Source organism: Pan troglodytes, chromosome 9, assembly GCF_028858775.2.
Source record: "Pan troglodytes isolate AG18354 chromosome 9, NHGRI_mPanTro3-v2.0_pri, whole genome shotgun sequence".
Classification (NCBI taxonomy): domain Eukaryota; kingdom Metazoa; phylum Chordata; class Mammalia; order Primates; family Hominidae; genus Pan; species Pan troglodytes.
Window position 1 is genome coordinate 63,107,211 of NC_072407.2, and position 24,602 is coordinate 63,131,812.

General features: G+C 50.7%; 2 protein-coding genes across 5 annotated transcripts in view; one reads left to right on the forward strand and one right to left on the reverse strand.

Moving 5' to 3' along the window:
- Positions 1 to 24,602, reverse strand: part of PTGDR2 (prostaglandin D2 receptor 2) — a 38,718-nt gene that overhangs the window by 4,430 nt on the left and 9,686 nt on the right. Inside the window, exon 1 of one of the 2 annotated variants that reach the window (XM_522021.8) lies at positions 492 to 574. The exons of the other annotated variant lie outside the window; for it this stretch is intronic. The gene's annotated coding sequence lies outside the window, so the exon portion shown is untranslated. Of the gene's footprint in view, positions 1 to 491; positions 575 to 24,602 lie in introns of those variants that run through there. 2 annotated transcript variants of the gene reach the window in all.
- On the forward strand, positions 12,194 to 20,374 carry ZP1 (zona pellucida glycoprotein 1). Of its 3 annotated transcripts, XM_522022.8 has the most exons (12): positions 12,194 to 12,400; positions 13,785 to 13,906; positions 14,176 to 14,539; positions 14,971 to 15,114; positions 15,596 to 15,783; positions 15,856 to 15,953; positions 17,802 to 17,929; positions 18,015 to 18,204; positions 18,274 to 18,415; positions 19,616 to 19,697; positions 19,810 to 19,929; positions 20,195 to 20,374. In XM_522022.8, exons 1-12 carry the CDS (start codon positions 12,205 to 12,207, stop codon positions 20,335 to 20,337), a joined length of 1,917 nt encoding a protein of 638 aa, XP_522022.2. In that variant the 5' UTR covers positions 12,194 to 12,204; the 3' UTR covers positions 20,338 to 20,374. The 3 variants fall into 3 exon arrangements, with proteins under 3 accessions (XP_522022.2, XP_063640190.1, XP_063640191.1); XM_063784120.1 differs by lacking the exons at positions 12,194 to 12,400; positions 13,785 to 13,906; positions 14,176 to 14,539; positions 14,971 to 15,114 and adding an exon at positions 15,151 to 15,483; XM_063784121.1 differs by lacking the exons at positions 12,194 to 12,400; positions 13,785 to 13,906; positions 14,176 to 14,539; positions 14,971 to 15,114 and having other exon boundaries at positions 15,151 to 15,783; positions 17,851 to 17,929.

A 24,602-nucleotide genomic window follows, 5' to 3' on the forward strand; every position in this document is an offset into this window, starting at 1 on the left:
CACACCCTTGGGCACCGCCAGATCAGTCCTTCTGACTCTATAGAGACAGCCCCCAGCCTCCCAGGATTCTCAGGAGCCCAGCAGCTAAGGTCTGGCTTTGGCAGGTTAAGAAAAAAAAAAAAAAAAAAAGGGACAGAGAGTGCAAGCTGTGGGAGTCCAAGACCTGGGTTTGAATCCCAGCTCCTCAGCTTCCTGGCTGCGTGACCTTGGGCCAGTTACTCTAAGCCTGCTGGTGTCATCTTCCCACCCAGACTGCTTGTGAATATTGACAGACAGTTGAGTGGTTTCCCCTCGTACCTGACATCTAGTTAATGCCTAAGAGAAGCTAGTCCTTCCCTCCTCTGAGCACCAAGTCCCCTCCAGTCTTTGGTAAACTCAATCTTCTGCCATCCTAGCTGGTAACAGCCCTCTCACCTGGTAAAACTTTGCCTTCTTCTGTGGGTCTAGAGAGGGCACTAGGCTGCCCAACCCCTGGGCCACTGCCTCCTTACCTGGGCACAGAGGGAGCACAGGATTCCAGCCCTGGAGGCAGTCAGCTCCTGACAGCAGCTAGACAAGAGGCAGCGGGCAGACAGAGGTGGGAGAGGGAGGCTGAGAGAGGAAATAGCTGTCAGCCCCAGTGCATGTGTGTTTAGGGGTGGGGTTGGGGGAGGCGGGGACAGCTGGAGAGTGAGTTGCCACACAGATGTTCAAATATCATCAATTTCCATCAATGCCGGCAGCCCCTGCTCCACCCATCCCCGCTTCATGAAGGAGACTGCAGAAGTCCAGAGGGCAGTGCAAGTGCACGTGAAAAAATCGATGTGTGCAAGAGAGTGTGAGCCCAAGTGTGACTAGGGGTGTGCTTTTGAGAGTGACCAGTGTGTAGGATAAGTGCGTGAGAAGGAGAATGTCTCATCCATCTGTCCACTGTTCCTGGGCTTCCATCTCCCGACACCAGAATCCTCAGAGAAGAAACCCCTCCAGCTGTTCTGAGTTTCCCAGGCAGTGTGGGGGCCTGTCCATGAGGGACCCGAGGGCTCTAAGGCCAGGAAAGTACAGTGGGGTAGTGGGGGCAGTGGCAAGAACGCAGTCCAAGAGGTCAGTCACTTCTGTTTGCTGAGCCCTGGGGTTGTCATCTGTGAACAGGAGCAGTAACATCGGCCTTACAGGCTGTGGTAAGGGTTGAATGAGATGGATTGCACAAAGCTCGTGGCACACAGTAAGTGCTTATAAAAATCAGCCTCCTTCTCCTCTGAGGGAAAAATGAATATAGGCTCTAAGGCAAAGGTCATATAGCTTTTATTTAAAACAGGCTCAATTTTGGGAGGCCGAGGCGGATGGATCACTTGAGGTCAGGAGTTCAAGACCAGACTGGCCAATGTGGCAAAACCCCTGTCTGTACTAAAAATACAAAACTCAGCCGGGCGTGGTGGCACATGCCTGTAACCCCAGCTACTTGGGAGGCTGAGGCATGAGAATCGCTTAAACCCAGGAGGTGGAGGTTGCATTGAGCCGAGATCACACCACTGCACTCCAACCTGGGTGACAGAGTAAAAACTCCATCTCAAAAAAAAAAAATGGAAATTTAAACTAAAAAACAAAAACAAACAAACAAAAAAAACACACAGGCTCAAAGCCCTAGGATAAGAGAAGTTTGCATTTCATTGTTCCCTAACTCCTTACTCTCATTTGCTGACCAAGCTTCCTGGGGTCAGGACCATCCCTTCAACCTCAGCATCTCAGCACCTAATGGATACTCATTAAAACATTTTAAGAACTCAATATCCCTGTATCGACGCAAAGGCACCTCCCATGAGATGGACAGCACAAGCATCTTCCATTTAGGCCTAGTCTTAATGCAGAGACTAATGCATAATACGCTCTTGCTGAGAGGCTACCATCATGAGTGGAAAATGAGTAAAATGCTATGCCCTTGTGATGGGGATAATACATCTCACTGTAGCCCAATATGGCAGATCAGTAAGAGCCTTGGTGATCCAAATCATTAACAATTGGAAAATGTCCCCTCTCCTCCAGGTCAGGGAAGGCTTGATTTCCAAAGACAAATGCCTGCAGCCCTCCAGAGAACATAGGTGGATGATTCCATTCTGCATGGGGAAAGTGCCCTCTTTTCCACCCACCCCGGACGCCCAAGCCACTGAACCACAGACAAGGCCACGTGTGCCTTGTCTGCGCACAGAGAGTGTCAGGCTGTGGTTAAGCCCAGGGACTCTGGGGCCAGACCACCAGTGTCTGGATCTGGCACTGCCACTCCTCAGCTATGTGATCTTGGGCAAGTAACTTCACAGCAGTAAAATATGAACTTTAAATGGTGTTCCTTCTGCACAGTCCCACCCTCAAAGGACAGGGGTTGGAGCCCAGATTTATCTTTGGACTAAGAAAAAGAATCACCCCTTCCCCACCACCCCACCCCACAGACACATCTCAGCACCAGGGCATCAGGCTTGAGATAAGGCACAGCCCTTCCTCTGGATCTCAGCCCACCCTTGACCCTTCCACTGGTATCCTTGTACAGTGAACATCCTGCACAACCTCTCCTGGCCACCCTGCTGAGGTGCTTCTTTTCTGGCTAAAAAACCCTTACTCATCTGCCCCTTCTCAGTCCTTGTTTCCAGTCCTGTAATCACTGTAGTGACTCATGTCCAGCCCCAGTGCAAGTGTGTTTCTCTCTAAAGAAAACCCAGTGTGTGTGTTCTCTCTAAAGAAAATGTATTACTAAGTAAACAAAAAAAGCTACTAAGCTTAAAGTTACCAAAACAAGTTCCAGATAAGCAGGGCCCAGAGGCATTTTCTGAAGAAGAGCTGTGCCCTGCCTTATCCCATGGCTTGTGTCCCCCAGGACTGGGAGAAAGATGCAGCTGCACTCAGGCTCAGGCCCTAGTCCCTAAATTACAACCTCCTCCAAGGCTTGGAACTTAACATCAGAGGCAGTAAGAGTGGAAGTCGGGTCCCTCGCTGCCTCAGCATCACCTTCTGCCGTGGAGGAGATGAATCTGAGCCTGTCGCTTCCTGGCACACGGGACCTCTGCTGCGTCTCTGCTGCCCATGGGAGCTGTCCAGATTCCCAACCTAGCATTCAAGGCCTCTCAGGATCCAGTGCACCAACCACCAGTCCCTGCACCCCCTTCCTCATGTCCACAGCTACCGCATCCTTTCTTTCCCCACCTCCATGCCTAGGCACGTGCTGCTGGGAATGCCACTTCCCCTCCACGACTCATCCTGCAGGACCTCTTTCTGAGACCACCAATGTCACTAGATCCTCAGAGGATACTTACAGCATCAATGTTTAACAAATACAGCCAAGGGAGCAAAGGAATGAAGGAGGGGCAGATGGAGCCCCCAGGCATAGGCCCAGCCCAGATGGGCTTTCTTCTCCCTCTAGGTGGGTTTTTTATGTTCCTTTCTGGCCACTTTAAAGAAGTCAGTCAAACAGGAAGTGAGATGCAGGGCAGGAAGCAGGGTGAGGCCTGACCTGGGATCCTCCAGCCCCTTGCTCGGAGGCCCTCGAGCTACCCACACCCAGTAGAGGAGCAGCATGGCAGGGCCCCAAATGATACCTTGGGGAGGCCCAGGTTGAGTTCCCTGGTGCCACCATCACCCATAGGACTCCTCGCATGGCCAACAAGCCCCTCGGTGATCCAGTCCCACCCAAGCCTCCCCTGGCATTGCTGCCACTCCCTAGTGGCATCCTGTCATCAGCCAGCACTCACCACTGTCCCCTCCTGTCCTGTGCACACCAGGCTTTTTCTGTACACACCAGGCTGTTTCTGTGCACACCAGGCTGTTTCTGTGCCCTGGCTTATGCTGTTTGTGCTCTGCTCTGGAATGCCTTTTCTTCCCTTGGCCTCTCAGTGAACTCCTATTCATCCTTCAAAACCCTGGTTAGAGGTTGCCTCCTCTGGGAAGCCTTTGCTGATTCTCTCAGACAGACCCACTTGCTGTCCCTCCCTCCCACATCTCCACTTCACTTGACCTGCAGCCCCCCTTGTCTTCCCTGGTAACTCTTGTTCACACAACTGTTCACCACCCTCATGAGCCACCTGAAGACAGAGACTTATTCCTGTTTTATCTTCTCACCTCCAAAGGCAAGCAGAGGGCCTGACACATGAGAGGGGTCCCAACAAATATTTGCTGAACAGAATGAATCTCTAAAATTGGCTTCCCTGTGCATACCTCAAAGGACCCCAGTCCCTTGTGGTGACCCATTCTGGGACCTTTTTTTTTTTTTTTTTTTTTTTTTGAGACTGAGTCTCGCTGTGTCACACAGGCTGGAGTGCAGTGGCCCTATCTTGGCTCACTGCAACCTCCGCCTCCTGGGTTGAAGCGACTCTCTTGCCTCAGCCTCCCAAGTAGCTGGGACTGCAGGCGTGCACCACCGCACCCGGCTAATTTTTGTATTTTTAGTAGGAAGGGGTTTCACCATGTTAGCCTGCCTGGTCTCAAACTCCTGACATCAGGTGATCTGCCTGCCTCAGCCTCCCAAAGTCCTGGGATTACAGGCCTGAGCCACTGTGTCCGGCCCCATTCTGGAACCTTTCTTACCCATGGTCTGGTGCAATTCTCCATGGCTCTGTCTTCACCTGCAGTGGGTACAACCTTGGGGACTGATCGCTTTATAGTAGGAAGGAAGACAAGAAGGCAGAGCAGGCAGAGGCAGCCGTGGCCTGGGCTCAGGCCCACACATGTGCCAGGCAATCGTCGCAGAAACAACAGTGGTGTATTTGTTTCCTCGGGCTGTCAGAACAAACTACCACAAACGTGGCAGCTTTAAACAACAGAGACTTACTCTCTTACAGTCTGGAAGCCAGAGTCTGTAATCAGATGTCAGCACTTCCTCCGAAAGCTCTAGAAAAGGAGACTTTCTTGGCCCCTCCAGCTTCTGGTGGCTCCAGGCGTCCCTTGGCTTGGGGCTGCATCACTGCAGTCTCTACCTCCTCTTTACCCGGCCTTCCCCCTCCCTCTTTTCATGTGTCTCTCATAGAGTACTGATCACTGGACTTAGGGCTCATCTGGATCATCCAGGGTGCTCTCATCTTGAGATTCTTAAATCGATTACATCTGCAAAGTCCTCTTATCCAAATAAGGCCACATTCACAGGTTCCAGGGGTTAGGTTGTGGACATGTCTTTTGAGGGCCACCATTCAACACATTGAAAGCAACAATAGCTTCTGGGTATGCTGGCTCATGCCTGCAATCCCAGCACTTTGGGAGGATGAGGCAGACAGATCACTTGAGATCAGGAGTTCGAGACCAGCCTAGCCAACAGGCAAAACCCCATCTCTACTAAAAATACAAAAATTAGCCAGGTGTGATGGTGCACGCCTGTAATACCAGCTATTCGGGAGGCTGAGGCAGGAGAATCGCTTGAACCCAGGAGGCGGAGGTTATGGTGAGCCGAGATCCTGCCACTCCACTCCAGCCTGGGTGACAGAGCGAGAAGCCATCTCAAAAAAAAAAAAAAAAAAAAAGAAAACAGTAATAGCTAACACTTATGGGGCACTCACTATGTGCCAACGTAAGGCTGAACCTTGCTCATGGATGAGCTCACCAAATATTCACGCACACCCTCTGAGTTAGGTACCACTATCATCGTCATTCACCAAGGGGAAAACTGAGGCTCAGAGAGCTTAAGCAACCCTACCAAGCCTGCTCAGCTGGGGAGCAGAGGAGCTGGAGTTCAGAGCCACGTGGTCCAGCAGCAGAGCCCAGCTCTTCGCAGCTGATGAGATTCTCTGAGGTTCTTTGTTCCCTCAGGGGAAGCAGGGCTGCCTGTCTTCAGTTAAATGCGCTCCCACTGGCCTTCTGGGAGCATCTCTGTGGTGAGCATGATCCATACACACACACACAGCTGGCACTGCTCTTGGGTTACTCTGCAGGCCCCGGAGTGAGGCAGCCTGCTTCCTGCTGGTTTCCTGGCATGCATGGATCCCCTGAAAGGGGATTTTGTCTTTCCAGCCTAGAGAGGCTCCATCCTCCTCCAGTGCCTTCCCTAGGCTCTATTCACAGAGGAGACAGGGCAAGCAACTGATACTTACACGGCGCCCCACTTAGGTGGACTGTATTCTTAGTTCCATTTTATAGATTAAGAAACTCAAGTTCCAACTGGGTGCAGTGGCTCATGCCTGTAATCCCAGCACTTTGGGAGGCTGAGGCGGGCGGATCGCAAGGTCAGGAGATCGAGACCATCCTGGCTAACACGGTGAAACCCTGTCTCTACTAAAAATATAAAAAATTAGCCGGGCATGGTGGCCGGCGCCTGTAGTCCCAGCTACTCGGGAGGCTGAGGCTGGAGAATGGCGTGAACCAGGAGGCAGAGCTTGCAGTGAGCCGAGATCGCGCCACTGCACTCCAGCCTGGGCGATAGAGTGAGACTCTGTCTCAAAACAAAACAAAACAAAAAAAAAGAAAGAAAGAAAAGAAACTGAAGTTCCATTAAAAAAAAAAAATTCATAGGTTAAAAACAGAAAGAAAGAAATGAACAAACAGGTTTACAAAGAGGCCAAGTGGCCAGGTGTGGAGGCTCATGCCTGTAATCCCAGCACTTTGGGAGACAGAGGCGGGCAGATTGCTTGAGCCCAGGAGTTTGAGACCAGCCTGGGCAATATAGCAAGACCCCATCTCTAAAAAAAAACCCAAAAACCAGAAGCCAAGTGGATAAAGCCAAGATTCCAAGTCAAGTCACCTCCATCTGACCCTCTCTCCTTATCAATAAAAATAATCGGGGTTGTAAGGGCTATTGTGTTCAAATGATGACCATGTGCAGACCCTGTTCTGCCTGCTTCACATGGATTATCTCATTTAATCCTCAGAGCAACCCTACAATTTAGGTGCTATTATAACCCCATTTTATAGATGAGGAAAGCAAGTCACAGAGCAGGGAAGGGACTTTTCCAAGGTCTCCAGTGGGTGAGCAGAGGAGCTGGGATCCTCCCAGGCTGATGAGTCTTAGTGTCCATGAGTCTTTGCAAGAACGTAGAGTCGTAACCGAGGGCTCAGGGCGCTCGTGCTCGCTCACTCTCTCTCTCTCGGATACTCTCGTACCCTTTTCCCAAAGGTGTTCTGCCCTTGGCCCTGAGGAAGCCCCCCTTCTCTTTCCCTGCCCATTTCCAGCACCTTGGGAGATGCACTTTCCCCATGGGTCCATGACCAGTGGGGAAACACCTCTCCGTGTCTTATCTAATTGCATCCCCACCATAATCATTCTCATCCTTACTCTCCAGATAGAGGAAAAAAGCCGGTAAGTGACTTCCAAGGGCCCTTGTGCTCATCAACAGTGAGCACCAGGCAAAATCCAGGCCTCTCAAAGACTCCAGCTGATTCTCTCTCTGGCCCCTAAAAGCCCCCATTAGGAAAAGTTCTCTCTTATGATAGCAAATAAATGCAGAAGGAAGGATAGAGTTAGAGAACCACCACCCACTTGGCAACCACCACACTAGCCAGTGAACATTTGAAGAGGAGCAGGATTGATTACATAGTCTCAAAGTATCTCCCTGTAAGATACTCATGAATTACAAAGAGAAATATCATTACTTTATGGTGGAGAAACCTGGCAGACACCACCTTATCCAAGTGATCAAAGTCACATCAGCAATAACAGGACAAGCCAGCGGGGTATGCCTCGAGATACTGAGAAGGACACAACATCACTTCTGTACAAGCTGAATTGTATCCCCCCAAAATTCATATGCGAAATCCCTAACCCTCCACCCCCATCCCTCAGAATGTGACTGTATTTGGAGATAGAGCCTTTAAAGATGTGATTTAAGATTGAGCCCCTTAAGGTGGCCCTAATCCAATCTGACTGGTGTCCTTAGAAGAAGAGGAAATTTGTTTTTGTTTTTTGGGATGGAGTTTCACTCTGTCTTCCAGACTGGAGTGCAGTGGTGCCATCTTGGCTCCCTGCAACCTCCACCTCCCAGGTTCAAGTGATTCTCCCACCTCAGCCTCCTGAGGAGCTGGGATTGCAGGTGTGCACCACCACACCCAACTAATTATTTTGTATTTTTAGTAGAGATGGGGTTTCACCATGTTGGCCAGGCTGGTCTCAAACTCCTGACCTCAAGTGATCTGCCCACCTCGGCCTCCCAAAGTGCTAGGATTACAGGCGTGAGCCACCGTGCCAGCCAGAAGAAGAGGGAATTTGACCATTCAAAGAGACATCAAGGACGCACCAGCACAGGGGAAAGACCACGTGAGGACTCAGTGAGAAGACGGTTGTCTGCAGGCCAAAGATAGAGGCCTCAGGAGCAACCAGACCTGCCGCCACTTTGACCTAGCACATCCAGGCTCCAGAGCTGTGAGAAAAAGACTGTTATTTAAGCCACTCAGTCTGTATTTTGTTACAGCAGCCAAACAGACTAATACAAGGCCAAGATGCATCAACTACATCTAAGGTAACCAGGAGAAAACACCAGACAAACCCAAACTGAGGGCCATTCTGCAAAATCATCTGGCTGTACTCAAAAATGTCAAGGGTATGAAAGACAAAAGAAGATAGAAGGGCGGTCCCAGATCAGAGGAGGCCAAGAGGCACGCCAGCGAGACTCTGAGCCTGGATTGGACCCTGCGGACTCCCAAAACCACTGTACTCCTTTGCCATGAAAGTCACGGTTAGGACAGTCGGCAGATGTTGAGTAATTGTCAGAGCAGGAGCACCGTCATCTCGGACAAATACTGCCACTTTAAGCTCCAGCTCCCTTTCTAGCCTCATGCATTTCAAGGAAATCACTTCTCTTCTAACTACAACAGCCAGAAAGAGCAGACAGTAAAATACAGATAAGACAGCTCTGGCACAGAGCGGGGTGGAGGGAAGGTCTCTTTGGTAACTGCCAAACTTCACCCTCACACAATGAGCCCCAGTAAAACAGTGGGCCTTAATAAGCACATTCCTTTTCCTTCAGGGGCACTAAGATAGGGAAGCTAAAAGCAGACTCGGGGGATAGGCCTGTAGCTGCAGAAAGATATATGGGAACAGACACACAACTCTCCCTCCCAGATACGCACAGCAAAGAGAGACAGAAGCAGTCCAAGCCTCTGATAAACTCCCCCGCCCTGAATCCTTAAAAACTCTTAATCTGTAAGAGAGTGGGGCTCTGATCTAACTCGGCCAGCCGCCCCTCTCAGGTTTACTCAACATAAACCTGTCCCTGTTGCCTGTTGAACCACCCTTTCATGTTTCTTTCCTCTTTATTTCTTACAATAATGTCTGCAGATTAGATCGTTGTGTTTATACCACTGTTGGTTTCCTGATTTTGATCATTTGACTGTAGGGGTGATTTGTTTTTTTAGGAAATGTATACTGAAGCAATTAGAGGTAAAGGGGAATCTGTCATTTCTGCAACTGACTCTTGAATGATATGGAAGAATGTGTGCATGTGCATGCGTGCGTGTCTGCACACACGCACAGAGAGAAAGCGGGAGCTACAGCAAATGTAAAAAGTGAACAGTGAACATCTGAGGAATCTGGAGGAGGCTATATGGAAATTCTGCAAATCTGAAATAATTTCGAAATTAAAAGTTTAAAACTTCCACATCGTCCCTCAGGGAAAATCCACCCCACTCCCCGCTCCTGCCTGGCTCCTCTCCTTCCCCTCCTAGTCCTTCCCTCGCCAGCACCCTCAGCCTGCCTGGAGTCCTTGTCCTGGACCTTTGTGTGACCTGCTTCCTCCCTCCTCCTCCAGCTCTGCTCTCCCCAGATCCCCATTGCACCATCCCTGTCCTCCCTGCCTCCTCCCACCTCTGCTCAGGACCCCTTTCCTCCAAAAACACTTCCATGTCGCCCACCCTCGATGCTGTGTTGGGTGCCTCTTCCCACTGTGCTCCCAGAGGGACTCCCACCCCGCCCCACCAAGCTTTCCCAGCTGAGCTTTAATCACAGTAGAAGTGAATTATTGCCAAGCATTAAATCATTACTGCACCTGGTACCCATGACTTGTCTCTTTGTGTCTTCCTATCCACCATGTGGGCAAGGAAAGCATTATCACCCCCAGTTTACAAACAGGAAACCTGAGGCTCAGAATAGATAATGCATCTGAGTCACAGCTAAGAAAGTGGTTGGGGCACCATTAGAACCAACTTTTTTTGTTTAAACTTTTATTTTAGGTTCAGGGTTACTTATGCAGGTTTGTTATATAGGTAAATGCATGTCCAGAGGGATTGTTGTACAGATTGTTTCATCACCCAGATACTAAGCCTAGCACCCAATAGTTATTATTTCCACCCTTCTCCTTCCTCTTACCCTCTACCCTTCAATAGGCCCCAGTGTGTGCCATTCCCCTCTATGTGTCCATATGTTCTCATCATTTAGCCTTCAGTTATAAGTGAGAACATGTGGTATTGGTTTCTGTTCCTGCATTTGTTTGCTAAGGATAATATCCTCCAGCTCCATCCATGTTCTTGCAAGAGACGTGATCTCATTCTTTTTTATGGCTGCATAGTATTCCATGGTGTATGTGTACCACATTTTCCTTTTTTTTCTTTTTCTTTTTTTTTTTTTTGAGACAGAGTCTCGCTCTGTCGGCCAGGCTGGAGTGCAACAGCACAATCTCGGCTCACTGCAACCTCCGTCTCCTGGGTTCAAGCGATTCTCCTGCCTCAGCCTCCTGAGTAGCTGGGACTACAGGTGCGTGCCACCACACCCAGCTAATTTTTGTATTTTTAGTAGAGACAGGGTTTCACCGTGTTAGCCAGGATGGTCTCGATCTCCTGACCTCGTGATCCGCCCGCCTCGGCCTCCCAAAGTGCTGGGATTACAGGCGTGAGCCACCGTGCTCAGCATGTACCAGATTTTCTTTATTGAGTCTACCATTGATGGGCATTTGATTCCATGTCTTGGCTATTGTGAATCATGCTGCACTGAACATATGCACGCAGGTTCAGTGTCTTTATGATAGAACAATTTATATTCCTTTGGATATATACCCAGTAATGCGATTTCTGCATCAAATGATAGTTCTGTTTTCAGCTCTTTGAGGAATCACCACACTCCCACAGTGGTCGAACCAATTTACACTCCCACCAAGAGCGTATAAGCATTCCTTTTTCTCTGCAACCTCACCAGAACCGGGCTCTTAGCTATCAAGCCTCTTGCTCTCCCCTTCCAGCAGCTGCTAATTATAATAGCTGCATTTTCTAATGTTTGCTGAGCTCAGTTTCCTAATGTTTGCTGAGCTCAAACGCTGCTGGGCCCTAGGCTAATCACTTGCAGGAATCAGTGCCAGGATGTGGGGCTGGTGACAGTCCCTTCCTCAGAGGATGGTCAGGCGGTATAAGGAGCTAACACAAGCAAGGCCTGGCACTGTAATCATGGCAGACCACAGGCCATTCTTGTTGTTTCCAGCCACTTTTATGTCTTAGAACTGTTCTAGATTTACAGAACTGAGAAGATAGTACAGACAGTTCCCATACACCACAGGCCCAGTTTACCCCATAACTGATCTTGAGTATGATACATTTATTACAATTAATGAACAAGCAAATGTGGACACATTATTATTAACTAAAATCCACTTTCTTCACTTTTACTGCCTTTTTCTGTTCCATGATCCCATCCAGATGCCACATTACATTTAGTTGTCCTTGTTATTTTTTATTAGTCATAGTCATCATCATACTGACCGGCTGAATCCTCAGGAGAGCCCTTGGAGGTGCTACTGGTCTGTTTACTCACCTGCAGTCCCCATTCCGCTGCCAGCTCTGAGGGCTGTGTCTTCCTGGTCTTGCTCTAACACCCCTAAAGCCCTGCCTGAGGAGCTGTGACTGCACTAACCAGGCCGGCAGCTCCCAGTGGTCCTGAGGCCTCAAGGCAGGAAGGAGGACCTGGAGAGCCTGTTGGGGCAGGAAGGGAATGCAGAAAGGCTGGGGTGAGAGGGAGACGGTGGAGGGCCTGAGGTCTGCAGTGCCACCTCCTAGCCCTGGATCCCTTCCCACAGCCCATCTGCAACCTCAGGTTTCTGGAAAGCTCCCTCCTCCCTTCCAAAGCCACAGCTGTGAGACAGAAAGCCAGGGTGAGGGGCCACGTGCAGCTTTCTGCCTCCCGCTGCCTTTGGAGCAGGAGTTTCACCACAGCCCCTGGTGGCCAGGTGGGTGCTCCTCCAGGTGGGCCCCCTTTGCCCTTACAGGCACCCACTTGCCACCTCCTCCATAAAAGGCCTGGGCCCAGCTCTGGTGGCGAGGGAGTAGGGGGTGTGTCTGTGGCGTTTCATGGCAGGAGGCTCAGCCACAACCTGGGGTTACCGTGTGGCCCTGCTACTGCTGGTCGCCACCCTGGGGCTGGGTAGGCGGCTCCAGCCCAACCCTGGCCTCCCAGGCCTCCGGCACAGCTACGACTGTGGGATCAAGGGAATGCAGCTGCTGGTGTTCCCCAGGCCAGGCCAGACTCTCCGCTTCAAGGTGGTGGGTGAGTGCTGGCGGAGTCCTGGCCCCTGCCTCCCTGGCCACAGGCTGCTGCCAGAAGGGAGCTGGGACCCTTCCCCTGAAGGAGCAAGAACAGAGGCCTCCCTCCAGCCTGGGGGTGTCCAGCCCCCCACCCCCTCACCACAGAAAAGGGCAAGGAGGAGAATCATCACCCAGGGCAGCTTCTCCCACGTTAGTGTGCATGGGAAACACCTGGCCACCTTGTTGAGGTGCAGGTTCTGATTCAGTGGACCTGGGGCAGGGCCAAGCCTCTGCATTTCTTTTTTTTTTTTTTTTTTCTGAGACAGTCTCACTTCTTTCAATCTGTTCTCCAGGCTTGAGTGCAGTTGGCACGATCTCAGCTCACTGCAACCTCCACCACCCAGGTTCAAGCAATTCTCCTGCCTCAGCCTCTTAGTAGCTGGGACTACAGGTGTGTGCCACCACGCCCAGCTACTTTTTGTATTTTTAGTAGAGATGGGGTTTCACGATATTGGTCAGGCTGGTCTCGAACTCCTGACCTCAGGTGATCCACCTGCCTCAGCCTCCCAAAGTGCTGGGGTTATAGGCGTGAGCCACTGCACCCAGCCTAGGCTCTGCATCTCTAACCACACTCAGTCAAAACTGAGGCTGAGGGTCCATAAACCACTTCCAGCAGCAGGACCTAGTAGGCGTGGCCTGGTGTGGGTTTAGAACTGGGGTTTGGATCTGCAGCTTCTAAACGGGATGATTTTGGACAACTGACCTGACTCATAAGCCTCTGTTTCCTCATCTGCAAGGTGGGGAAGATGAACCTGGCCGTGCTCATGGAACAAGGGCATGGGGACATGCCCACACCCAGGGAATGCCCAGGCTGTTCTGGGGCAACAAGCAGGATGGACACCTAGGGGGTGTCTCCAAGCAACTGCAGCAGCCACAGTTAACCTGGGAAATGGGTTCAGATCTTTCTACAAAGCCCAGGATTCAAATCCTCATTCTGCCCCTCATTGTGTGCACCTGAGAAAGCTCACGCACCCTCCCTTCCTCAGCTGCCTCAGCCACAGGATGTGGATAACTAAGCTTAAAAGAAGTGATGTGAAATACTCAGGCCAGTGCCTGAGACCCTGTGTATCCCTTCTCCACCTCATCTTCGTGCCTGCCTGCTGCCGTGTGCTGTGAGCAGGGAACCCTAGCTAGAAAGATCCTAAGACCCTCCCATCCCCTTACAGCTGTGGAAACTGAGAGCAGAGAGGGGAGGGGGCTTGCCCAAGACCACACAACAAACTAATAGCAAAGCTAAGGCAAGAACCCAGGTCTCCTGGCTGCTGAGTGGGAACTCCTTCCGAGACCCCAGCAACCTCTCCCTGCACCCTTCAACATCCCTGGCCCCTCCCCTTCCCCCACTGCAGATGAATTTGGGAACCGATTTGATGTCAACAACTGCTCCATCTGCTACCACTGGGTCACCTCCAGGCCGCAGGAGCCTGCAGTCTTCTCAGCCGATTACAGAGGCTGCCACGTGCTGGAGAAGGTAGGGGTTGTTCATGCTCTGGCACAGGGGCAAGCTTGTCCTAGTGTCATGTCAGGCTGAAGAGGCCCCTCATGAACCAGAAAGGAGCCAAAGCCGAAGATCTGTTGAGCTGGTGGGTGAGGGAAACTAAGTTCTGAAAGTACTTTCTGGAATCCACCATGAATCCAGCTCCCTGCCTAACGGCCTGCTCAGCTCTCGTGGGCCCGTCCCCTGCCTGGGTATGCTAGGGGGCCTCACCTTGCTGCTCTATGATGGCCTCTCACCTGCAGGATGGGCGTTTCCACCTGAGGGTGTTCATGGAGGCTGTGCTGCCCAATGGTCGTGTGGATGTGGCACAAGACGCTACTCTGATCTGTCCCAAACCTGACCCCTCCCGGACTCCGGACTCCCAGCTGGCACCACCCGCCATGTTCTCTGTCTCAACCCCACAAACCCTTTCCTTCCTCCCCACCTCTGGCCATACCTCCCAAGGCTCTGGCCATGCCTTTCCCAGCCCACTGGACCCAGGGCACAGCTCTGTCCACCCAACCCCTGCTTTACCATCCCCTGGACCTGGACCTACCCTCGCCACCCTGGCTCAACCCCACTGGGGCACCTTGGAACACTGGGATGTGAACAAACGAGATTACATAGGTACGCAGGACATCTGAGTGTACTTACCCTCTGTCTGGGGACTTCTGGAGTACAGGGTGGCCTAACAGCCTTTTACTGGGCTCTAAGCCATTTCTTTTTTTGTTTTTTTCTTTTTTTAGAAAAAGATGATTATTTTATTCCTTTGTAGTATTTGGAAAACAGCTTTAAACATGTATAGGTATACTAAAGCTAGAAGAGGTCTTGTAAATTTGTTTCCTAACTTTAGGCAGAAACTCATTGAAACCATTGCCAGCAACACCTGATTCTCAGAAAATATTCTCTAGAAATTTCAGTAATATTCAGTTTTGAGGGAGGACATTTACTGTGCTGGCTAAGAGCACAAGCTCTGGAGCAGGTTCCCAAGATTCAATTCCAGGGCCATGATTTGCAAACTGTGTGCCTTCAGCCTCATCACTCTGTCCCAACCCTAGGTACCCACCTGAGCCAGGAGCGGTGCCAGGTGGCCTCAGGGCACCTCCCCTGCATCGTGAGAAGAACTTCAAAAGAAGCCTGTCAGCAGGCTGGCTGCTGCTATGACAACACCAGAGAGGTTCCCTGTTACTATGGCAACACAGGTACAACCTCCCACCCCAGCAAGATCCTGGTCCCTTGGATTCTGAAGCGGAAGGAGAGCTGTCTCCTCCAGCTGGTGGAAACTGCTTCCTATCCTCCTCCTGGAGAGCCCAACTCCCAGAGCAGATGGCAGAGGAGACCTTTAGATGGGGCGGTCACATGTCCCAGCTGGCCTTATAACAACTGTCCCAGGGAACTATTAATAGATCTACCTTACACACATCTGGACTTTCAGATCTGAAACACCCTGGTTTGGATGACAGATTATATGGTGAACCTACTTTTAGAGTGTAGTTCAACTCATTTGTCACATGGATGAGAAAATCAGTCCATAAAGGGTTTGCTGGGGCCAACACCAGCCTAAGTGGAGAGTAAGCGTCCATTCTCCCAGACCGGCACTTAAAGCCTGGCTGTCACCCAGCCATCCCGTCTCTGTGCTGGATGGACACCAAACCCCAAGGCCCTCATCTGCCTTTGTCCCAGCTACTGTCCAGTGCTTCAGAGATGGCTACTTCGTCCTCGTGGTGTCCCAAGAAATGGCCTTGACACACAGGATCACACTGGCCAACATCCACCTGGCCTATGCCCCCACCAGCTGCTCCCCAACACAGCACATGGAAGCTTTCGTGGTCTTCTACTTCCCTCTCACCCACTGTGGAACCACAATGCAGGTAGGAGCCGGGACCACAGGCTGGGGCCTGGTCCCCCACCAGAAAGCCTCACCCAGCTGTCTCTTCCCACAGGTGGCTGGCGACCAGCTCATCTATGAGAACTGGCTGGTGTCTGGCATCCACATCCAAAAGGGGCCACAGGGTTCCATCACGCGGGACAGCACCTTCCAGTAAGGGCAGCCCTCCTCCTACAGGCATGGCTGTGTGCTAGGGTGTCAGGGGGCACAGGCGAGCTCAGTACAGGCTTCGGAGCCATCTCAGCTCAAACCCAGGCTCTGCTGTTACCTGGCTATGTGATCTTAGGCAAGGGGCCCACCTCTTCCCAGCCTCCCCTGCTGGGCAGGGGAAATGTCCCTCTCTCAGGGCAGACGTGAGTGTTAAGTGGAGCCCTTCCATGCCTGGCCTGCAGGGCTTGGCTAGAAGCCCAGGGCCAGTCCTGAGAGAGCTGGAGTCCTGAGAGAGCCCTGTCTTGGTCTCTCCAAGAACCAAGCTCAAAGCAACTGAAAGCATCCCCTTCCAGGTCCCAGGAGGAGGCTGAGGCTACGGCTGTTGCCCCTCCTAATGTCAGGTTAAGAAGCCACAGATGAAGCTGAAGATACCTCTCTGAGGATGTGGTGGGAGAGGAACTGGGTGGGGGAGGAACCCCTCATTGTTAGGGGCCTCCTGGACCTGCTGACTCAAGAGGCAAAACCAACCCAGGTGCCCAGGATACCAGTGGGGGTGACCCGAGGGAATCTGTCTGTCACGCCTGGCTCTGAACCTGTGTGACCAGGGGCAAAGCACCTAACCTTCACCCTGTGGGACGGAGCCAATGGGTTGTAGAAATCTTGTGCTTGACACTGCGTGGTTGCTGGGCATCTCCTTCCCCTTCCCGCCCTGCCGTGAGGGTTGGGGAGCAGGGGACTGTGTCACAGTTCAAATGTATTTGGCTTTAAAGCTCTAAGTAGCACAGAGGTGGTAGCTCATGCCTATGATACCAGCGCTTTGGGAGGCCTAGGTGGGAGAACTGCTGGAAGTTCAAGACTAGCCTGGGCAACACAGCGAGATCCCATTTCTATTTTTTATTTTAATTTAAAAAAACCCATAAGTTCTTATGGCCAAGTGGTGGAGGACAAGTCTGTGTCATGCCTTTAGACTCTCTGATGTAAGAGCTCTGGGAGTCAGCCAGAGGTCAACAGAGTGCCTAGGGATTCTCGGAGGGAGGCAGAAGTCAGGGGGAAACAGCTGTAGCCGGCAGGACTAGGCCAGAGAGCTCCTCAGACACAAGGCCTTCAGAACAGGGGTGAGCCACTTATACCTACTCAGCATCTCCTTGGTGCCAGGCCTCTGGGGTGCTAGGAGGGTGTTGGCCCCACCAGAGTGTGGAGGAGTGGCCACCATGGCCCTTAGGCTAGTGAGGAAGATGCTAGACACTGTGGCCTTTAGGCTGTGGCAAACCAGCTGCAACTACAAGGACAATGAAGACACAGGTGCATTATCTTGTGATCTCACTCAGTCTCAGTGCCCTCAAAGGGAGGCAGTCACAGCCATTTTACAAATGAGGACACTGAGGCTTAGGTTAGAAGACTTGCTTGTGGTCCCAAAGCCTGTAAATGCTAAGAAGACTCAAACCCAGGTCTGTCGGGAGGCAGAGCACCTAGGCTCATTCACCACCCTCAACTGTCAGGCTCCAGGGGCCTCGAACGGCACAGCAGGCAGCTGTGGGTAGCCAGGGCAGACCCAACAAGGTGCCAGCCCCCCGAGGGCCCATCTCTATCCTGCTGTATTCTCCCACCAGGTGCAGGGCCTGGCATAACAGGCTTGAGCCATCCCAGGGAGACCAGGTGGGCAGAGGATGGGGCAGGGTGAGCTTCCTGAGCCTGCCTTGGAAATGCTGAGTATTGCTTAAGTAGCATCCATCTGCCCTGCTGGACAGTACCCTATTTGTTGCACCCACAGAGTTGGTGCCTAGTTTATTACGTAAACAGGATGCTCTGATTCTGTGTCTTCTCCCCCACCCTCTTGCACGTGGACTTCAGGCTTCATGTGCGCTGTGTCTTCAACGCCAGTGACTTCCTGCCCATTCAGGCATCCATTTTCCCACCCCCATCGCCTGCTCCTATGACCCAGCCCGGCCCCCTGCGGCTTGAGCTGCGGATTGCCAAAGGTATGCTATGCTATCCCTGCTCTCTTCTGGCCCCCACTTCCCTGATGCACAGCCCGCCCTGGCTCATGAGTCACTCTGCCTGCAGACGAGACCTTCAGCTCGTACTATGGGGAGGATGACTATCCCATCGTGAGGCTGCTCCGAGAACCAGTCCATGTGGAGGTCCGGCTTCTGCAGAGGACAGACCCCAACCTGGTCCTGCTGCTGCACCAGTGCTGGGGCGCTCCCAGTGCCAACCCCTTCCAGCAGCCCCAGTGGCCCATCCTGTCAGACGGGTGAGTGCCCCCACACTCCCCCCACCTGCTCTGCCTCCTGTAAACAGCCTCTCTGACTTCTCTTCTCAGATGCCCTTTCAAGGGCGACAGCTACAGAACCCAAATGGTAGCCTTGGACGGGGCCACACCTTTCCAGTCGCACTACCAGCGATTCACTGTTGCTACCTTCGCCCTCCTGGACTCAGGCTCCCAGAGAGCCCTCAGAGGACTGGTAAGAAGCCCCAGCTGCCGCATGCCTGGTCCCATCTGTTAAGTGGGAGGAGCTGGTCGCCAAATCCCTCTGGCACCCTGTGAACTTATATGGACAAAGTTCTGGGATGGGGCTTGGCGTCTACCAGGTGTCATGGAAAGCAGCGGGCTTCGGGTCAGCAAGAAGGTAACCCATAACCACCACCAGGAGGAAGGAAAATGATGCCTGTGCTGCAATCAGCCCTAAATCTGAACTCTGGTCATGGTGTTCTAGGGTGGCCTCGCCTCACTTCTGATTCCAGAAATGATAATGTGTTCCATGTAATTCTTTGAATTTTCTTTAACTCAGCAACTTCTCCAGAAGGTAAAGGTAGATAAACTCAGGGTATATTTAGGTTTCCTATGTAATATACAGATGGCCTCAGAGGTGACAGATGCACTTGTCCTATTGAACAACGTTATCTTTCACATCACATACCCAAATCTCTAGATTCTTAAATCACTGCCTGTTATTATGTCAGATGTAGACTGATTTCACTTGGAAGCACTGGTTAGTGTGGCTTCGTTCTCATCTCTGCTGTGTGCTGCCTCCTGATCCAAGAGACACTGACCTGCCTAGATGAGGGGTGCCCATGAGTGGGGCCTCCAGGGTGCTGGGTTGGGTCAGCTCCTCCTGCTTCTGGTCCCGTAGGGCACTGCCCCTGCCCTTCTGTATCTGGAAGCGGTGGTAATCTGCCCTCCCCTCTGCCCCCAGTCACTGGTCTCCAGGGGTCACAAAGGGAGGGCAAACATCTATTATCCGGCTGCCTGGCCAAGTCCCACCTCCTTGGAATTTGCTGTCTCCCTCAGTAGGGCAGGTGGAAGGGAGAGAGCCAGCCCTCCCAGGGGCTGTGCAGCCAGAGGCAGCATTGGTGAAGCAGGCCCGCCAAGGACTGGGGCATTACGAAGTGCGGTGGTCCCCGCCTGCAGGGCACTCCACTGCAGACTTGGACCTTGGGGAGCGAGGAAGGTGTGGATTTCAAATCTGGAAGGAACACATTCAGCTCTGCACTCCCTCAGCATGGGCAGCAGTCGTCATCTTGGTCAAGCAGCTCAGATTTCTCCCTGCCTGGCCAGCAGCAGCCTAGACTTGGCCCAGCTCGGGGATCCCATGTCCTTCCCTTTGTGCTTCCTGCCCGGTGGCACTGAGCCAGCCACTTTGATGTTCTTCTCCTTCCACCAGGTTTACTTGTTCTGCAGCACCTCTGCCTGCCACACCTCAGGGCTGGAGACTTGCTCCACTGCATGCAGCACTGGCACTACAAGTGAGTCTGGGTTGCGAGTGGTATTTGTTCCTTCATACATCTTCAGGCCTGTGCCTGGCCTCGGCCACAGGGGCAGGAGACCAGCCCAAGATTTCATTCTTCCCCTGGGCAGGACAGCGACGATCCTCAGGTCACCGTAATGACACTGCCAGGCCCCAGGACATCGTGAGCTCTCCGGGGCCAGTGGGCTTTGAGGATTCTTATGGGCAGGAGCCCACACTTGGGCCCACAGGTAGGAGGGCTTCTGGGTGGGCCCCTCAGGCCTTACCCACTCTCAGCCCCCAAGATTGTGCTGACAAAACAGGGATGCTCCAGCCATAGCTGAGGGCAAGAGATGGTGTCACTGCAGTCAGTGGGGAACTAAGTGAAGACAGACACAGTCCACCTCATCTGCAGAAAGGCAGCTTCAGCTCTGCCCAGTGTGATACAAAGTTCTGGGGTGGAGGGGAGGGTTGGAGGGGCCTCACCCAGCCCTGCCAATCCCGTCTCTCTGACAGACTCCAATGGGAACTCCAGCCTGAGACCTCTCCTTTGGGTGGTCCTTTCGCTGCCAGCTGTTGCCCTGGTCCTTGGGTTTGGTGTCTTTGTGGGCCTGAGACAGACCTGGGCCCAGAAGCTCTGGGAAAGCAACAGACAGTGAATGGGCCCAATAAACAATCATTTCAAACCTACTGAAACCAGGTGTGGAGAAGTTATTTGTGACGACTAGAACAGAACCATTTCTTATGTGAGAAACTTCCTCCAAGTCAGCTCTGTCCTTCCAGAACTGTGACGTTGATTACAAATACTTCATATATGCCACACCCTGCACAGAGGCCAATGTCCCCCAAGGCTCAACTCGGGAGCCTCTGCCTCTCCACAAGGAACGGTGGCATTTCAGGCAGAGCAAACAGGACAAAGATACTGGAGGTTAAGACATTGACAGTCAAAGAACAGCAACAGCTGGGAACTGGGCCCCTGGCAGGAATGAATGGCTTGTGAAGGCTTGTCACCTCCTCACAGACACAGGAGTTCTGACAAGGGCATCCTCAAAGCACCCTGAGCAGCTGCTGTCATGGATAAGGGTTACTCTAAGACTGAGTTGAAGGAGCACTTCACAGACCCCCTGAGCCTGCCAGCCTACCACTAAAGGCTGCATTTCTGACCACAGCCTCCCATCCCTTCCCCTGGCCTCCCAAGACTATCCATGTGGGAAGGGCTGGCACAGGAGGAATGGCAGCCTGCTGGCCCTGACACTGGTTGCGATGGTGGGCATGGCCACCAGACAGGTCTGTGCCAGTGCTGGCTATGCCGCTGAGCCCAGTTTGCCCATGTATGGCATGGGCCTTCATCTCTCACTTGGCAGCGAAGCCCTTTCCAGACATGTCAATCCTCTAGGTGGAGAAGGGGACAGGATGCTAGGGTTTGGCCTCAATGGGACAGGGAGAAGAATCTGGTAGGGAAGCCTGAACTTGGTTTCAGACACCTTTCCGGACTTCAGGTAGAGCACGAGCTTAGAGAGCTGTTACAAGGGGAGCTGAGGTACTCAAGTCATGCCTGTGGCCTTAATACTGCATGTACCCCCTACTCACCCAGCTCTGGCCTACTCAGCCTTTCCTGTCTTCAGAATACTGGACAAGAATGTGGACCCCAGAGCTGGCTTCTTACTAGCTGTGTGATATTCAGTAAGTTACTCAACTTCCCTGGGCCTCAGATTTCTCATCTGTAAAATGAGGTTAATGTCTATTCCCATAGAAGTATTGGGTAAAATGGGTTAACAGATAAGAATGCTTAAAATAGTACATAACGGCCAACAGTAACTGGGTGCTATTAACTACTGACTAGAATTGCATTTCCTCTTGCCCCAAGCCTAATGCTTACTTAGTTTTTGCTGTCAATGTTTTGGTTTGGTTTTGTATGTACAAGTTTACAGGCCAATACGAAGAGGGGCTAGGGGAAACTGCTGTCTTTTGACTCTTCTAGCTAGAGGGAGAACATAAAAGGCAGGAAGGTCCAAACATTTGCCATGGAAGCTCCCTTCTCTGGGCCTGTCTTCCCATCTATGGCTAGCAACGGCCAGTCTTGCCCTGCCCAACTTCCTGGCTTGTACAGGGAGACACAGGATATGTCCTGCAGGGTCAGCGTGATATAGGTGAGGATTCTTAGCTTGGCTGGTTGGAGAAGCCAGGTTGACTTGGTCTTAGGGGCCTGGGTTCTGGTTCCTTCCAGCATTAACTCCTCCTCCTTCCCCTCCCTCCATCATACAAGTTCATGTAAGGATTTCAAACTTCCAGAAGCACCAATTGGAATAATGCTGTGTAACTGAATTTGCTTTAACACAAGGGTAGATGTCTTGTGTCATTTCCTATCATTTCAAATAGAGGTAGTCTCTAAACTGCGGTTGAACTATGATATTTGATCTGTTGATAGAGACCAAGTGGGTTAAGGATGACGAGTGTTGAACACAATTACTTAAGCATATAGTTCTTTGTATACTATTTTCTTGAAAGACAGTCTTAGAACTGCTGGGTCAAGACCACACCTCTTAAGACTGTGGGGCTCGGGACTGTCTGAGTGTCTCCCCACCCAATCCCACTGTGCAGGCTTGCCACCATAGGCCAGTAACACTCTAAATCTTTGCCTATCTGAGCATCATAAGGCAAATGGCATTGGCCGTTTTGAAGGGGCTCTTTTTGATTAGAAGTCAAGCATCTTTCTAGCCATTGGTATCGCATAAGTTACCCTTCATGTCTTTTATCTACTCTCCACTATTTCTCTCCTCATCTGTAAAGAGCTTTCACAAATCAAGGGGCCAGTATCCTCATTTTATACATTTTCCATCTAATTGGCCATTGGCTTTTCTCTGCCGGGTTCTTTTATCTTAGAAAGGATTATGTAACAATGAATTTTTCCCTCTCATATTTGTATTTTTGAGTATGGCAAAGACTTTCCCCTATCCTATATAATCATCCAAGTATCCATTTGCTTTATTGTGATATTCCAGTAACAATGCAATTGTGTATCTCCTACTTCCAAGTGTATATAGGTACATGATTTTGGCAACTGATAAATTGTGCATAGATTTTGTCAACAATTCCATGTCAAAGGAGTCTGTTTACTGAAACAAATATACAAACTATATGAACAATGAAGTTCACTGCAGTGCTAGCTTTCTCTCGGGGGAAGCAATCTAAACTTTGGCTTTCCTAGATAACAAAATTTAGTCTAAATTTTGCCCAATTTAAAGCTTTCTTCCTCCCTTCTTACTGCCTCCTGATGTGAGCAGGCCCCTGCTGGACCTTGAGAACAATTCATCAGACCCGATGGGGACAATAACCACTGTCTCTGACCTGTGGCAGGAAGCAGAGTTGCTCAGGGCCCGTCAGGTTTTGTCTCTTCCTGCCCCTTTGGGGAGGTGGGGATGGGGATGGGGGCAGAGGCTGTGGCTATATCTATATAAGACCTAAGGGAATCCCCTGTCTTTCCATTCCCCAGGCCCCCACCAGCTTCCATATACTTACATTATACATTGAGAGCAAATTAACTTCATGGTGCTTTGTTTTTAATAAAGGGGACAGAATACTTCACCGCCTGTTAGTTCAGCTGAATTCAACTCCCTGTCTGGACACTTATGTGAGAACATTTCATGGAAAAGTGCCACTTCTGTTCCAGCAGTAGGAACACTAGATACTCGGATCAACCTAAAGTAAACAACTAAAATACCAGATTATAAATATTTTAAAATATTCTTAGACTAGTGTTGAATTAACATGGGGAATGAGGCATGCAGATAGGCCAAAAATAAAAATTAAACACTCTGGGAAGTAAAATCAGCTTCTATTCTGGGAAGTTCTACAGGACTCTGGAGACCTCGGCCTTCTGCTTTGATGAGTCCAGGGAACTGTAGATCAAGCCCGGAGCCTACAAAGGCAACAAGTCCAGATGCAGGGCCTCCTCTAAAGCTGGAACTTCAGAGGTCCCAATCCTCAGTGCAAGAGTGAAGGAGAAACAAGCCTCTGGCAAGAGTGGGCAGCAAGGAATCCTGCCTATTTTTATCATGGGGCTAGATGTATTGAAAAAAAAAATCACCTTGAGAATGAAAAGTGTAATTCCCTCTTCTCTGGTGTGTGCAGTCAAATCCTCAGACTGAAGGAGAGAAGAGAAAGAACCCCTCAGGTTCAATCTAGGAACAAACCTCAAGGGCTGAATTTAATTTAAAGTGATCCCCAGGCTTCAGGAAGAAGCAAATGCAGGTCCTGTCTGAAAGATGATTTCAGCCAAAGCCTCAGAGAATTATGACAGATCAAGTTGCAAACAAGATGAACACCTCACAACAAGTCACAAGATAACAATACACAGTGAAAAGTCAGGGCACAAAGTGAGAAGATAGTTGCAATACATTCTTGACAAAGGATTACTACCCAAAAATATGTTTAAAACTGCTACAAATCAAGAAAAAGGTAACACAAATAGAAAAATAGGCAAACGACACTAACAGGCATTTCACAAGAGGAAAAACTCAAATGGTCTGTAAGTGGCTGAAAAGATGCTCAACTTCAACAGTAATCATGAATGTGAAAAATTAAACTTCAAGATAATATTATACACCCACCAGAGTGGCAAAAATTAAAAAGCCAGAAAATAAGCATTGGTGAGGGTATGAGGACAGGAACATTCTACCAATGTTAATTAGAATATAAACTGGTATACCTATGTTGAAAAATTGTCATTCCCTAATATATAAGTCCTCTCCTAACTATCCCAGAAAAAACCTTGCACCAGAATGTTCACAGAAACACTATAATAGCAAAATAAAAATAAAAAACTAGAAACAACCCATATGTCCATCATGAACACTAGAACATATAAATACACTCCGGTATATTCCTACAATCAAATTCTACGATGAATGAGAGGTAAGAGTTA

What these genes read in the sequence shown, in the direction of transcription:
- ZP1 (XM_522022.8), top strand. Translation starts at nt 12,205, where the DNA reads ATGGCAGGAGGCTCAGCCACAACCTGGGGTTACCGTGTGGCCCTGCTA. An exon ending in TGGCCCATCCTGTCAGACGG is followed by an intron (nt 18,205 to 18,273) that starts GTGAGTGCCCCC and finishes TTCTCTTCTCAG; the next exon opens with ATGCCCTTTCAAGGGCGACA. An exon ending in GCCCACACTTGGGCCCACAG is followed by an intron (nt 19,930 to 20,194) that starts GTAGGAGGGCTT and finishes TCTCTCTGACAG; the next exon opens with ACTCCAATGGGAACTCCAGC.